Source organism: Emys orbicularis, chromosome 1 (genome assembly GCF_028017835.1).
Source record: "Emys orbicularis isolate rEmyOrb1 chromosome 1, rEmyOrb1.hap1, whole genome shotgun sequence".
Lineage (NCBI taxonomy): Eukaryota > Metazoa > Chordata > Testudines > Emydidae > Emys > Emys orbicularis.
The window spans coordinates 320,990,098-321,003,176 of NC_088683.1; the positions used below are offsets into that span (position 1 = coordinate 320,990,098).

The following is a 13,079-nucleotide window of genomic DNA, read 5'->3' on the forward strand; positions in this document are numbered from 1 at the left end:
GCTCAAATGCAAAAAGTCTACACACAATGGGCCAGATTGTGGTTGCAAAGCCACTGGCAACACTGAAGGTGCTCTGGAAATAAAGTGCACCAGAAGGAACTCCCAGAGACATTATGCTGTAGGAAAGTCACTGCTGTTACAGAGCAACATCCATTTGCCCTGGTCAGGGGCCAGCTCTGCTTGCTGGTGCAGAGTGGGAGGACAGAGCCATATCCCCACCCATTCTCCATCCAGTTTGGGCAGGCCTGTGCCAACAGCAACAACAGACTCATGAGTGCAAGAACTGGTATTGCGTCCAAGCTCTGCAAAGGGACACAAGGAGGTAAAGGCACCAGCTTCTTTTGGCATCAAGAAACAATGCATAAATGTCACTTGACAGGAAAGTAAAATAACTCCTTATTACCTTTTCTTCAGAGTCCCCTGGCTGACAAGTAATAACTCCATCTTGTGAACCCCCAGCAAACGTTGCTTTGCAGTTTGCAAGCCACTGTTTTCAGAGAAAAAAAGTGAGGTATTAGCTCTGGCTAGATTTAAAGAAGGGTAACAAAGTATTTTAGTCTCACAATATGATGTCTTGAAAACATATTAAGTCAAGTTTTGCAATTAAGCTCTTCATTCATACAGCCCAACACATTTTGCATTAGTGGATTGAGTTAAAAAGCTAGAATTCTGATTTCTAATAGTGTTTATATTGTATAAACAAAACAAATTAATACATGAATTACTAATTAATAGAGAGGAGGAGCTTGACAGACTAGAGAATGCACACATATTTGAAATTAAGCTCTATAAAGAGCCATTCTTTTAATTCTTGTTGTCTCAATTACCATATCTTCCAAAAAAAGAGAGAGAAGACATTTATGGATCCAAATTCTAGATACAATATTGACCTACAAAATGTTATACTACTATTAATTTAAACAGATTTGAGATCAAAACGTTTTAATATATGAATACACAGGGCAATAAAGCATAGAAATCTTGCTTACTGAGAGAGTTGCTTCTTTCCTGTTGTTGTATGTGTCCAAATACTCCTGTAGTTCTAGAACACTGAATTTTAGCTTTTCAAGAAGTCCACAAGAGAGAAGCTGGAAACATTAAAATAAAAAATGGGCCAGTAAATTTTACTATTAAAGAAGAAACATATTTGTAAAGTAGAAGCTATGGTATGCACTGCAAAAAGGCACTTTAAAGTTTACCTGTTGCCAGTCTCAATCCCATGCTAAAACTCTACTAACACTGCTGGATGTACAGGTTCCTGCTCCAACTGGAATTAAAATTGAAAACACAATCCATCTTGCTAATGGTTCTGGCAGCCAGTAAGGATTTCTGGAATAACTAGCATTTTCTTTTGCCTTTCAGAGCTTGATTCCATCTGCAGTGCATGTTCAAGGGCTACTGGAGCGGAGACAGCCACCTTAGCTCTTACTACTAAAATCTCAGGAAACACATTTGTACTCTGGGCTTCAGCTCAAAATGCTACAGAGCTGACCTTCCCAAATAAATACACAAAGTGCTGTACAAATATTAACCAGTTAATCTTCACAAGTCTCCTGTGAGGTAAGTAACAGTATACACATTTTTACAGATACAGAAACAGATGCACAGAAATTAATAACTTTTCAGAGGCCACAGCAGTGAGTCAGAGCAGATCCAGATTATAGTTCAGACATTTCTAGCTTGCAGCTTTATATAAAATGCGCAAGATCACACTGCCACCACAGAACATCTACCTATGGCTAACTGATAAAAGATGGACAAAGTCACAAGAAATTAGAAAGGTTGTCTCATTTCGTAGAGCCAGACTGTATCATACAACCCATATTACACTGAACTCAAATGAAGCTGCTGAGCATATTGTGTTGTCTGATGTCTCAACATGGCTAGAGCCAGCTCTGCCCCCTCCTCTTGTCTTTCAGATATAGAGCTAGAAGAGGAAGAGATGACTCAAATGTCATGAAGTGTTCCATGCCAACCTGGCAATGCACACAATGTTGGCTGCTTGTCAACTTCAATCACTGAGGCATGTAGGGCAGCTGAGGGAGTGCACAGGCACTGTTGGCTTTCCCAAGAGCCCCATACTGAACAGCAAAGCAGCAAAAAGAAGGCCATTCTGAAAGCCTGCCCCACTAAAATCGGTTGGCCTCTTCAAAAGCCACCTGCTGGTGGCTTCTTCACTCTTTTTTCTCCAACAGAAATACATGGTACTCCAACTACTTTGCCCTGTCCAGAGCAGCACCACGAGAGAAGCCTTGCTTCACAGCATGACAATGTATTGATGGAATCAATGTGTATAAGTGTAGGGATATTAAAGAAGGTACTAACAGTGATTCCCCCAAGTGACAGTGACCCCCTCATAATTTGTCCCACACACTTTAAAATCCAACAGTTTCACCAAGTACAAAAATCTCTTGGGTCTTCTGTTAAAACTTGTAAGCTACTGTCTGTAGAAACCATTGATTATATCTATCCTGTAAAAGATACTTTATTACTATGTAAAACTTACAAACAAGTTAATTGACTTTGTTCTTGAAGTAATTGATACAATGTAAACAAACACTATAAGCCGTTAAGTGACTTTCACTTCATTCAACGGCTCCTAGGACAGACCCCCACCCTCTGTGATTAAAGGGCTGAGAGTCTCAAATGAATTAGCACACACCCTGAAAGTGGTGGAGACAGTAAATTAAAATATAGTTAAAATATGAAATGTATGCTGATGAATGCTTGATATACATGAATGGTTAGGGAGGTGCCAGCCTAGAAAGGGAGTATCCATCGGCCGAAGAATGTGTCAAGTGGAGGACCAGAAAACCCCCGGAGGGTAAACTGGGATCCACCCCATCACCTGGAAGGATGAGAAACACAAACTTGGGATAGTTTGGAGCCACCAGGAATGTGCCCAGGAATGTGCCATCTGCTGATTAAGTCAGCAACAGCAGGATGAAACAGCTCCCATAGACTAACATAGGAATTAATTCCTATAAGAATGGACTCTCAAGACTGATGACTTTGAGTCTCTGGTTCTGCTGCCAACCTCCAGGAGCATCAGGTGCATCTGACACAGACTCGGCTCCATCCTCATGACCAAGATACGTGGCCAGTAACTTGGCATGAGCAACTTCCAGGCTGGTAACTATAACACCTATACAGAACTTGAATAAATGATTGTGTGAATAAATCTCTCTCTCTATATATGTGTGTGTGTATAAGAAATAAGTAGTGACAGAAATAAGTAGTCAAACAACGTTGTTTACTTTTATCTTTTGCTTTATCATTATATTTACAATAAATGTGGCATCTTTGCCTTATCCCTCTTAATAAGATCCTGCTGGTTTTTATTCTATTGGTATAACACCCTGAGATGGGGAAGAGGGGGCAATGGGAAAGCATGCAGAGACCTTGGCACAGGGCGTGTGCAAGAAGTCCCTGAAAAAGAAGAGACGGGAGAATGGCACCTGGGAGCTTGAGGGTGGAGTGGGGAAATGGAGGAATACAAGTAGCCCTCTGGTGTGTGCAATTCTTTTGGCCTACAAAAGCAACTAAGTGTTGCTTAGTTATTGCTTAGTTATTATTATCATTACTAATCCAAAACATAATGCAAACTGTGAATATGTGGATTTGGGTTTCATCAAAGTGTGAACTAGCAAGATTCTGCTCTACAATCTCTTCAAACCACAAACTCGCATCCTTATTATAAGCACAATTTTGACTGAAGAAAACAAAATCACTTCCAACAAAAGAAGCTGGATATTTCCAGTATTCTCCAATAAGGCTGTACAAATAGTTTGTGTAGAAATCTAAGCCTGACAACCCAAGAACATTCTGAGTGAGGTTCAGATGTTTGCATTGCCAATCATTGTGTCACCACATTGCAACATCAACACCACCAGCTCACTAGGAATGTAGGTTTCGGATATACTTTGCTGAACTGTCTGGTAAACAGATGAATCTGAACTTCTTCCAAGTTTGGTCACCCTCATCCTCCTGTCATTGTAAATAGTCTACAACTAATGAGCTGAACCTGGTTTCTAAGGACTTGTCTACATTAGAAAGTTGTACCACTTTAACTACATTATATTATAGTTAAAGTGGTACAACCATCCACCCCTTCTCCCCTTCCCCCCGAGTGCAGATGCAGTTATATTGGCATAAAGTGCTTTATACCAGCATAGCTATTCCTGTACAAGAAGGGGAATAACTATGCCAATAGAACTCACCTTTATATTGGGATACCTGTGTTCACACTAGGGCTTCTACTGTTATAAATATATTGTTAAAAAATAAAATCATATCCCTAATTGACACAGTTATATTGGTAAAACTTACAGGCAATTATATCCTTTGTTCGTCTTGAGACACAGATTCTTGAACACATCTCATTTAAAGAACCACTTGCCAGCATTATTAATCTCTAATAAAAGAGTATGAAAATGCAATGGAAGTTTGGTTGACAATGGGGGAATAAAGCACTATAATCAGGAGGTGTATGTGTAGGAATCCAAGAGGGCAGGTGCCCCTTGATAAGTATATTCTTCAGCAGACCAAAGGTGGGATAATCAGGGGGTCTCTCCAAGGCCCCAACATCTGTCTCCAAACTACTAGACAACTTAAACAAGAAAAATCTCCCAAAACTGTTGCCACCCTAGCCTCCTTTACATGACACAAGCTGGACATGCTAGTTATTATCCTCTACAGGAATATACTCACTGTTTCAGCATCTACGAAAAGAGTGGGGCATTCTGAACAGGAAGTTAGCATCTGAGAAGAGCTCACAAACTTTGAGCCTATTCCTCGTAGGTTGTCACCAAGGTAACTGGCAGCATCACAAGTTAGGAAGCAGAACCTTTTCTGAATATTCTGTGAAACAAAATAGTTCTTATCACATTCATTGCTCAAGTACAAACGTCTTTCCTTTGCAAACACAATTGCATACATTCCTTCTTCATACAATAACAGCACGTTCGAAAGAAACCATCCCCATGGGAGGAAGTGAATGTTTGTCCAAGGATATTGAATAACAATTACTATTACACTGGACACAGTGCTCAGAAGTTTCTCCAGATAGGCAGCTGTGGAACTGGCCAGAGAATTCACATTTAGCAATAGAATTACAAACTGCTGCTGAAGTACCATGTTCTTGCTTGTGAGGATGATTCATTCTTTATAAACTATGTACCCTCAAATAATGTATGCTCAAATAAATTTGTTAATCTCTAAGGTGCCACAAGTACTCCTGTTCTTTTTATGTACCCTCATGTAACTTTTTCTTGTTCCTGCTGATTACCAGTGTTGATCAATACAAGAATTCTCTGCCCATTCTGGATGCTGTTTTGTTAGTTCCCAATATCAAGAGGCCAATCAAACAATGTAGCAACAAGCCTAATATCAAACAGCAGCACAGAAACTCATGAAAGAGGTTTCTCTGCTTTTGTTTTCCACTCTGCAGAGAAACCTCCTTGCTTGAACACCTCTGCTGCTTGGGAAGGCTCCAACAGTATAAAGTTGCATCTGGAAACTATTGTTCACACAGCTTTTTGATATCTGAGTGGGTACAGCACCTAAAAGAGTACATAGTCTTGGTCTTCAAGGAGCATACTGCTTCTGTAACTTCTTTTTAACGACTTCCATTTAATAAATAATAGTAATAAAAAGACAGTTTAAGCCTTTCAAGAACTGAAACAATTATGCAAATATCACTGCCACAATATACTTCTGAGACCAAAAGCTCAGTAGGCTTGACATTTAAAAAATGGATGAGACAATGTATGGATTATGAGACCACCTAAAGTTGCATTAGATAGAAAAAGCAATTTTAAAAAGGATTTATAAACCCTCATGCCTTGGGGCACAAATCAACCATGGCCAGGGAGAAATCTCCCCTATGGACAAACTTATTCCATAATTGTCCATTCCTGACTGTTCCTCTAAAGCACCTGATACTGGTTACAACCAGAGACAGGATACACAATTAGATGGACTACTGTTCTGATAAAGCAATTCCTCTGTTTCCCCCATTCTGCCTCTAGACTGAAGAATTACAATTTACACATTACACAGTAAATGGGTTAGATACTCTACTGTACTGAGTTTCTCTTCCATCCAGCTGAGATGAGGGGCTGTCAGGTAGCTGATTACAGCTCCTTGATTCTCTGCCTAGCTCTGGTGCAGAATATGCCAGCTAGCAATAGTCCCAAAGGGACTGTCTGTCATCTGAGGATAGCCAGAGCACACAACGCTCCAGCCATGCTTGCGCCCCACCCTCTGTACCGATGGCTAAAAGGAACGGTCACATAGGATGAGCCAATGACAGTTCTATGCTTGATAATGACTCCCCCCACATGCCAGGGGGATCCTTAGCAGGGAATATAGGACAAGATTCCATTCCCTTTTCTCGACCAGAATGGGGCAGCATATGGGCTTATATTTTTAAATATTACAGTCTTGTTCATTTTGGAACACAATTTTGTTTTTCACAGAACATGGTCAAGTCAATACATTTTTTTTAAAAAAGATCATTTTTAAACATACAGATAGCTTTAGGATGCATCAGCCAGATGTTTATGGAACATGATGATGCATAGGGCAAATTCACTTTTCTGTCATCTTTATACATGTGGATGAGGTCGCAATAAAAAAAAGTTTAAAAGAAATTAATTTAGTGGTCTCCTACATTATTCCTCATTTGTCCATGTTACAACAATCTCCGTTTGATTCAGACTGATTGACAGCCTATATTCATGGCAGACTCTGAAGTAGAACTGGAAGGATGTTGTATGTCAGAAACATGACACCTTGTTAGAACTGTGGCGGGACGCTTGAGTATCTACTTCTGCTACAGAACTGGCTGAAGCCAGTGCTATTTGTTCCCAACTGTCATCAATTCCAATTTCACACCATATTTTTATGTTTTAAAGTATTATTTTCCTAGAAATGGTAACAGAATACATAGATATCAACAGGAAATTATTTAATTAAAGCATAAAGTATAGATAGGTGAGCATGAAGTGCACATCTGATCATTACCTGGGCTAGCATTACTTTGAACCACATAGCTTTTGATAAGAATCGACTTGAGATGACTGCAAACCCTCTCTTTTCTTCTATGTCGCGATGTTCAGACTCAGTCTAATCTTACATAGACATATGACAATCTTCAGAAGTTTGAGAGCCGGGTCATGCCTGCTAGAGCTCAGGGCTTCAGCCCTGTGGGGAGGGAGGTCTGGGGGCTTCAGCCCCAGGGGAGGTGCCTGCTGGGGCTGAAGCCCCAAGCCCTAGAAGGCGTGCCCCACAGGGCTGAAGCACCGAGAGCTCTCTCCCTGCTGGGCAGAAGCCAGAGGCGACACATGGGGCGGAGGGCATACTATGTCGTCCCCCCCACCCCCTGATTTTTTGCCAGGGTTTGCTGGCCCTGCTCGGTCACATGATGCTGCAGGACCCACTCCCTGCATGGCAGCTGCTGGAACCAGCAAGCTGGTAGCTGCAGCCGTGGGGAGAGGCAGCAACAAACAGCTGGGAGCTGCAGGAAGAGCCGCTGCCTCTCCCCATGGAACTAAAGAAGTGGCCCCTCCCTGCAGTTCCCAGTTGTTTGCTGCTGCCTCTCCACACAGAGCTAACAGCTGGGAGCCACAGGGAGGGGCCACTGAGGGTAAGGCGGAGGATGATTCAGGCTGGGGGGTGGGGGGGGCTGAATCTTTAAATTGTGTCCCCTCCACCTTCTTGGCAGGCACCAGTCATTCCTGGCAGAAGCCCCTAGCCTCACCACCCCATCGCAGGGCAGAAGCCCCCAGCTCCCCTCTCCCAGTCTGGTAGGCAGAGAAGGTGGGTGGGTGGGTGGGGGCTCTGCAAAGAGCCGCATGCGGCTTGCGAGCCATGGCTTGGCCTCCCCTGTTCTATGTGCATCACAAAGTAAAGTGAAATTGTTTATCACATAAAGGAAAAGTTCCTAAGGCTATAACAAAACATATTACTGGAAAGCAAACAGACAGTGTGTTTTCATGTGTTTATTTTATTTTCTGGTCACAACTTTCCAAAGCATTTTAGCTGTAGATTAATCAAAACCTGGTTCAGACTAAGTGTCCTCACTCCTTCATTTCCTTTCCCTTCTAACAAACTGCTCTTTTACAGTTATTCACAAATACGACATTCATTCATACTATAGCTCAGCAGGCAAAGTGAGCACCTACACGATGCTGCGTTCCAACCAGTAGCAGGTGTTCCTGTTATGTGCATCCAACCTCCTTGTAGAAAGGAGTGCCATGTCCCTGCTGCACCAGAATTCCTTCCACAAGCTCCTGGAGTGACTATTCTCAAATCTGGGTTTCTTGTAATCCTACCATTGAACAGGAACTGCCATGCTGGATCAGATCAGTAGTCAGGGCCGTCCCTACCCACATGCAAAGTACACAGCTGCGTAGGGCACCAGGAAATTTGGTGCCCCAAATTTTCTGGTGCCCTACGCAGCTGTGTGCTGCTCCAGCCCCTGCTCCGCCTCTTCCCCATGGCCCCGCCCTGCTCTGCCCCAGCCCCGCCTCTTCCCACCCCTGCTCCGCCCCAGCCCCGCCCCCACTCCAGCTTTTCCCTGAGGACTGCAGCAGGAGTCGGGCGTCCTGCACTCACCAGCAGTGGTAAGTGGAGCGACCTGGCCCCAGCCCGCTCCGTGCCGCTGGCGAGTGCTGGGGGCGGTCCTCCCTGCCCCCCAAGTCCGGGAGCCAGGGGAGCAGAGTGGAGCGGGCTGGGTCTGGGTCGCTCCACTTCCCGCCGCCCCATGAGTGCAGGGTCGGGCCTGCCCTGCACTCACCGGGCAGCAGGAAGTGGAGCGACCCGGCCCCAACCCTCTCCACTTTGCTGGCTCATGCTGGGGTGCAGTTTCCCCCCTGGCCCCCAAGCCTGCTCCTGCCCCCCTGCAGAAGCCTGGGGCCAATGCCCCCTCCCCCCCCATGGAGGCCTGGGGCCCGACACAGCCCCCCCTTTGCCTTTGTCCTTATGGAATTTCATCCTATTTATTTCAGGCCATTTCTCCAGTTTGTTAAGAGCTGTTAGAGAGGAGAGCATCTAGAGGAAATACAAATATTGGGCACACCAGACCTGGAAACATTTCCACTTTTGAAGGTGGTTTACTATTGCCCAGGAGTACAGAGTAAACTTCCAGAGAATAGTCGAGTTCTATGCCCGAGAACCATCTAGCAGCCAGACTTTGAGGTGAAGAGCGGCCAGACTGGGGTGGGTTATGGCCCCTGAGCTCTGAGTCAAGAGATCTGCTGCCAGAGGGAGGTGGAAAGTCATCCGAAGGAAAAGGTAAAGCAGGTCCTGGAACCAAACTTGGCATGGCCAGGCCAGAGGTATGAGCATCACTACTGCGTGATCTTGTTTCAGCTTGTATTAGAGGTGTTGGAGGTAGAAATATAGGAGTGTGTGAGGTTAGGTGATGATGAGGACATCCCCCAGGGAGTTGCGACACTCCTCTCCCTCACTTTGAGCAAAAAAGTGATGGCATTTCTCATTGGAGAGTGTTGCAAAAAGATCTACCTCGAGAAGTCCCCAGGAATGCCAGATGTTCTGGAAGACCGAGTCATTGAGTTCCCACTTGTGGTCCTGGTGGAAGTGCCAGCTGAGGGAGTCCACTATGGTGTTCTGCAGGCCCACTAGGGAGACCACTGAGATGTCTGTGAGGCAGGAGATGCACCAGTTCCAAAGCCTCATGGCTTCTGTGCATATGGACTGGGATCTTGCTCCCCCTTGGCAGTCTGTATAGTACACTGCTGTCCTGTTGCTCAGCATCACCTTGATTGAATGGTCTTCGATGCTGGGGAGGAAGTGCTGCCACACATAGTGAACTGCCATGAGTTAGATGATATTGCTATGGAGAGATGACTCCTGGAGAGTCCATTTTCTCTGGGCTGTGGAGTCCAAGAGTTGAGCAAACCAGCCCAGTAGGGAGGCATCCACAGGGATGACCTCAATGGTGGTGGTCATGTAAAGGGGACCCCTGCACTTGCAAGGGTCCTTCCACTGGGTTAAGAAGACAAGTACTTCCGAAGGTAAGGTGAGCTGTTTGATGAGGCAGTTTCTCTTGGGGGTATAAGCCATCCTTAGTCATGCCTGAATGCAATCGAGGTGCAACTGTCCATGAGGCATCACAAATGTGCAGGCCGACATGTGGCCTAATAGCTAGAGGCATGTCTCTACTGTGGACTGAGGATTCTGTTGCAGTGTGGTAATGAGTCTGGCCATTGTGATAAACCTGTCTGCTGGCAGGTAGGCTTTGGCAGTTGAGGAGTCTAGAGCAGCTCCAATAAACTCTATGTGGTATACCGGGGATAGGGTGGACTTGTCTTGGTTCAAACAAAGTGAAAGACGGCACAGGCCTTGTTGGTGGCTGATGTCGGGAAGTGAGCGGCCCTTGAGGAGCCAGTCATTTAGGTGGAGAAAGTCGGTTAATACCCAGTGGCACAGGTTTGGCCATGACAATGGAGAGGAATTTGGAAAAGACCCTTGAGGCAGCTGAAAGGCAAAGGGTCCCAGTACTGGTAGTGATCTGTATCAATGACGGAGCACAGGAAGAGTCTGTGGGACAGGGGCATAGGTACATGAAAATACATGTTCTGGAGATCGAGGGCAACAAACCAGTCCCTGGGATCCAAGGATGGCATTATTGTTGCTAGGATCAGTCTCCAGCTCCCTTTCCTCTTGGGGACCAGGAAGTGCCTGGAATAGAATCCTCTTCCAGTGAATTCTGGGGGAACTGGCTCAATTGCCCCCAAGAAGGAGAGATTGGACCTCCCTGGAAGAGGGACAGGGAACAGGAGGTGACTGGAGGGAACAGAATAGACTAGAACAGAGTATATCCTGCTGAAACCACCTCCAGGATCCATTTGTCTTACACAATGCACTCCGGGGCAGGCAAGAAATGATAGAGATGATTCTAGAAAGGTGGGTGGAGGGTGGTTTCTCACAGCATGAGATTCAGAGAAGGGGCTGGTTTGTGACCCTTGACTGGGTAATCAGAACTGTTTTTTGTCAAAGTCACTGAATGAGACGTGATGGTTGCAGAGGGCCCTTTCTTGTGTGGTCTGAACTCCTTTCAGGGTGGCTCCATAGGCCTTGTCTAGGCCTGCTATGCATTGGCCTGGAATGTTGAGCTATCTGGGATTTACTGAACTGTCTTTTCATCGGAGGCATGTATATCTTGAGGAATTGCAGAGTTGCTCTAGAATCATTTAGGCTATGGAGAGAGGTGTCAGTGTCACTGCTGAAGAGGTTTGGCCCTTTAAAAGGGAGGTCCTTGATAGCATTCTGTACCTCCATGTACCTGGCTGTTTGGAAATAGGACACTCTGTGCATGACTATGGTCACCATCAAGGCTGTGTCAGCTGCATCAAGGGTGGCCTGCAGACAAGCTTTGGCAATGGTCTGCCCTTCTAAAATAAGGGCCTGTGATTGTTCTCTTTAGTGACCACCTGTTGCAGGACCAAAATGTGTGAATTTTGCATAATTAGTAAAGTCATATTTAGTCCTGAAGGATTGATAACTTGCAATCCTCAACCGTAGAGCAGTGGAGGAGTGGCTCTTTCACCCCAATAAGTCCAGCTGTTTGATTTCTTTATCGAGGGGTGGAGGAGGAATCCATTTGCCATGGGCAAATCTTTCATTGATAGCATACACCACCAAAGAGTCGGGGGAAGGGTGGGAGAAAAAAATACTCCAGGGCCTTAGCTGGTAGAGTATTTTTTGTCTGCCCTCTTGCAGGTAGATGAAATGGTGGCAGGCGTTTGTCATACAGTGTGGGTTAGAGCCAGCAATGCCTCACTGATAGGCAGAGCAATTTTATTCTGGGAGTAGAATCTAAAATGTCCATCTGAGAGTGCTGAGTCTCCTGGGTTTCCTGGGGGGGAATCTGCAGTGACAACAATTCTTTTTACCACATCCTGAAAGGATCTGAAGTCATTGGCATAGGCTGGTGGGGGAAGTATGACCACCTCATTGGGGGAGGAGGAGGATGGCAGCATCTCCTCCTCCTCAGCCACTTGCTCTTGCGGTGGAGGGTCTTGCAGTATCAGTGGCTGCTGAAGTTTCAGAGGTTGTTGTTTGGTAAATGGCTTCTTGTGGGCAGGGTAACTTTGTATGGGGCCCAAGGCTTCCAATAAGCCCACTGTGATGGTTCATAGGGAAAGGGGCAGGGCCCAAGGCTACTCTGACTAGGGATGGTGAGAATGTTTGCTGGTCACAGATCAGGTCTTGTAGTTGGGAAATACCTCCAGGGAACATTGGAAGGGGAAAAAGGCAGAGTCCTGGACAGACGTGTTTGAATCTGAGGACATGTCTTCTTCTGTATCTACAGGGAGAGCCTCTGCATCAGTACCAGAGCTCTTATCAGTACCAGAGCCCGAGGAGGCAGAGACAATCAAGTCAGCACTAGCAGACAGGATCTTGTGCTAAGGTGTAACAGCATAGATGAGGGCTCCGGCTCCAACCAATGAGACAATACCAGGAAAGGATCCCTCTCGGTACCTCATTGAAGGGGAAAGCCTGGTTCTTCTGTGATGAAGAGGTCCTCATGGGAGAAGACCATAGTTGGTACTGGGGAGCCTGGAGGGTACATTTCAGCCTATCCTTCCTCGTCTTGTGAGATCTGTTTTTAAAGCTGGTGTAAGCCTTGCACATAGACAGGATGTGGGATTCTCCAAAGCAGCAGAGGCAGCTGGAATGCCCATTGTTGAGGAGGAAAAATTCTAATTCTAGATGCCTTGAAAATTGCACATCTTTCGCTAAACACAGTATTAGGTTGACAGGCTGCTCCAAACAAGGATTTTGTTGCACAATCAACTATGTTGGCAGTATTTTACATTGCAAACTTAGCACATTTTGGACTTGTTTGTGAAACTTCCCATTGGCCTGGGTCAACAGTCTGATATTATGAAGTTAGCAAATACGTGGCAAAGTTCTGTGGTGCAAAAACAATCAATTTCTGGACAAGTCAGGAACTAGATGAAAAAAGCTTGTGGAAGATGGTGTCCCTGTGCTTTCACCTCAAAGAAGAGAATACTGCCATTTCATGGGGCTAAAAATACTCCTAGCTT

The 13,079-nt window shown here is 45.2% G+C and overlaps 1 protein-coding gene across 2 annotated transcripts in view; it reads right to left on the reverse strand.

Annotated features, from left to right (window-relative positions):
- The window catches only part of FRY (FRY microtubule binding protein), a 297,837-nt gene that overhangs the window by 14,442 nt on the left and 270,316 nt on the right, over positions 1 to 13,079 (reverse strand). For both annotated transcript variants that reach the window (XM_065403807.1, XM_065403815.1), the window contains 3 exons: positions 4,711 to 4,860; positions 990 to 1,088; positions 404 to 487 (listed from right to left, as the gene is read on the reverse strand). In XM_065403807.1, coding sequence (XP_065259879.1) covers positions 404 to 487; positions 990 to 1,088; positions 4,711 to 4,860 — 333 coding nt within the window. The remainder of the gene's footprint in view (positions 1 to 403; positions 488 to 989; positions 1,089 to 4,710; positions 4,861 to 13,079) is intronic.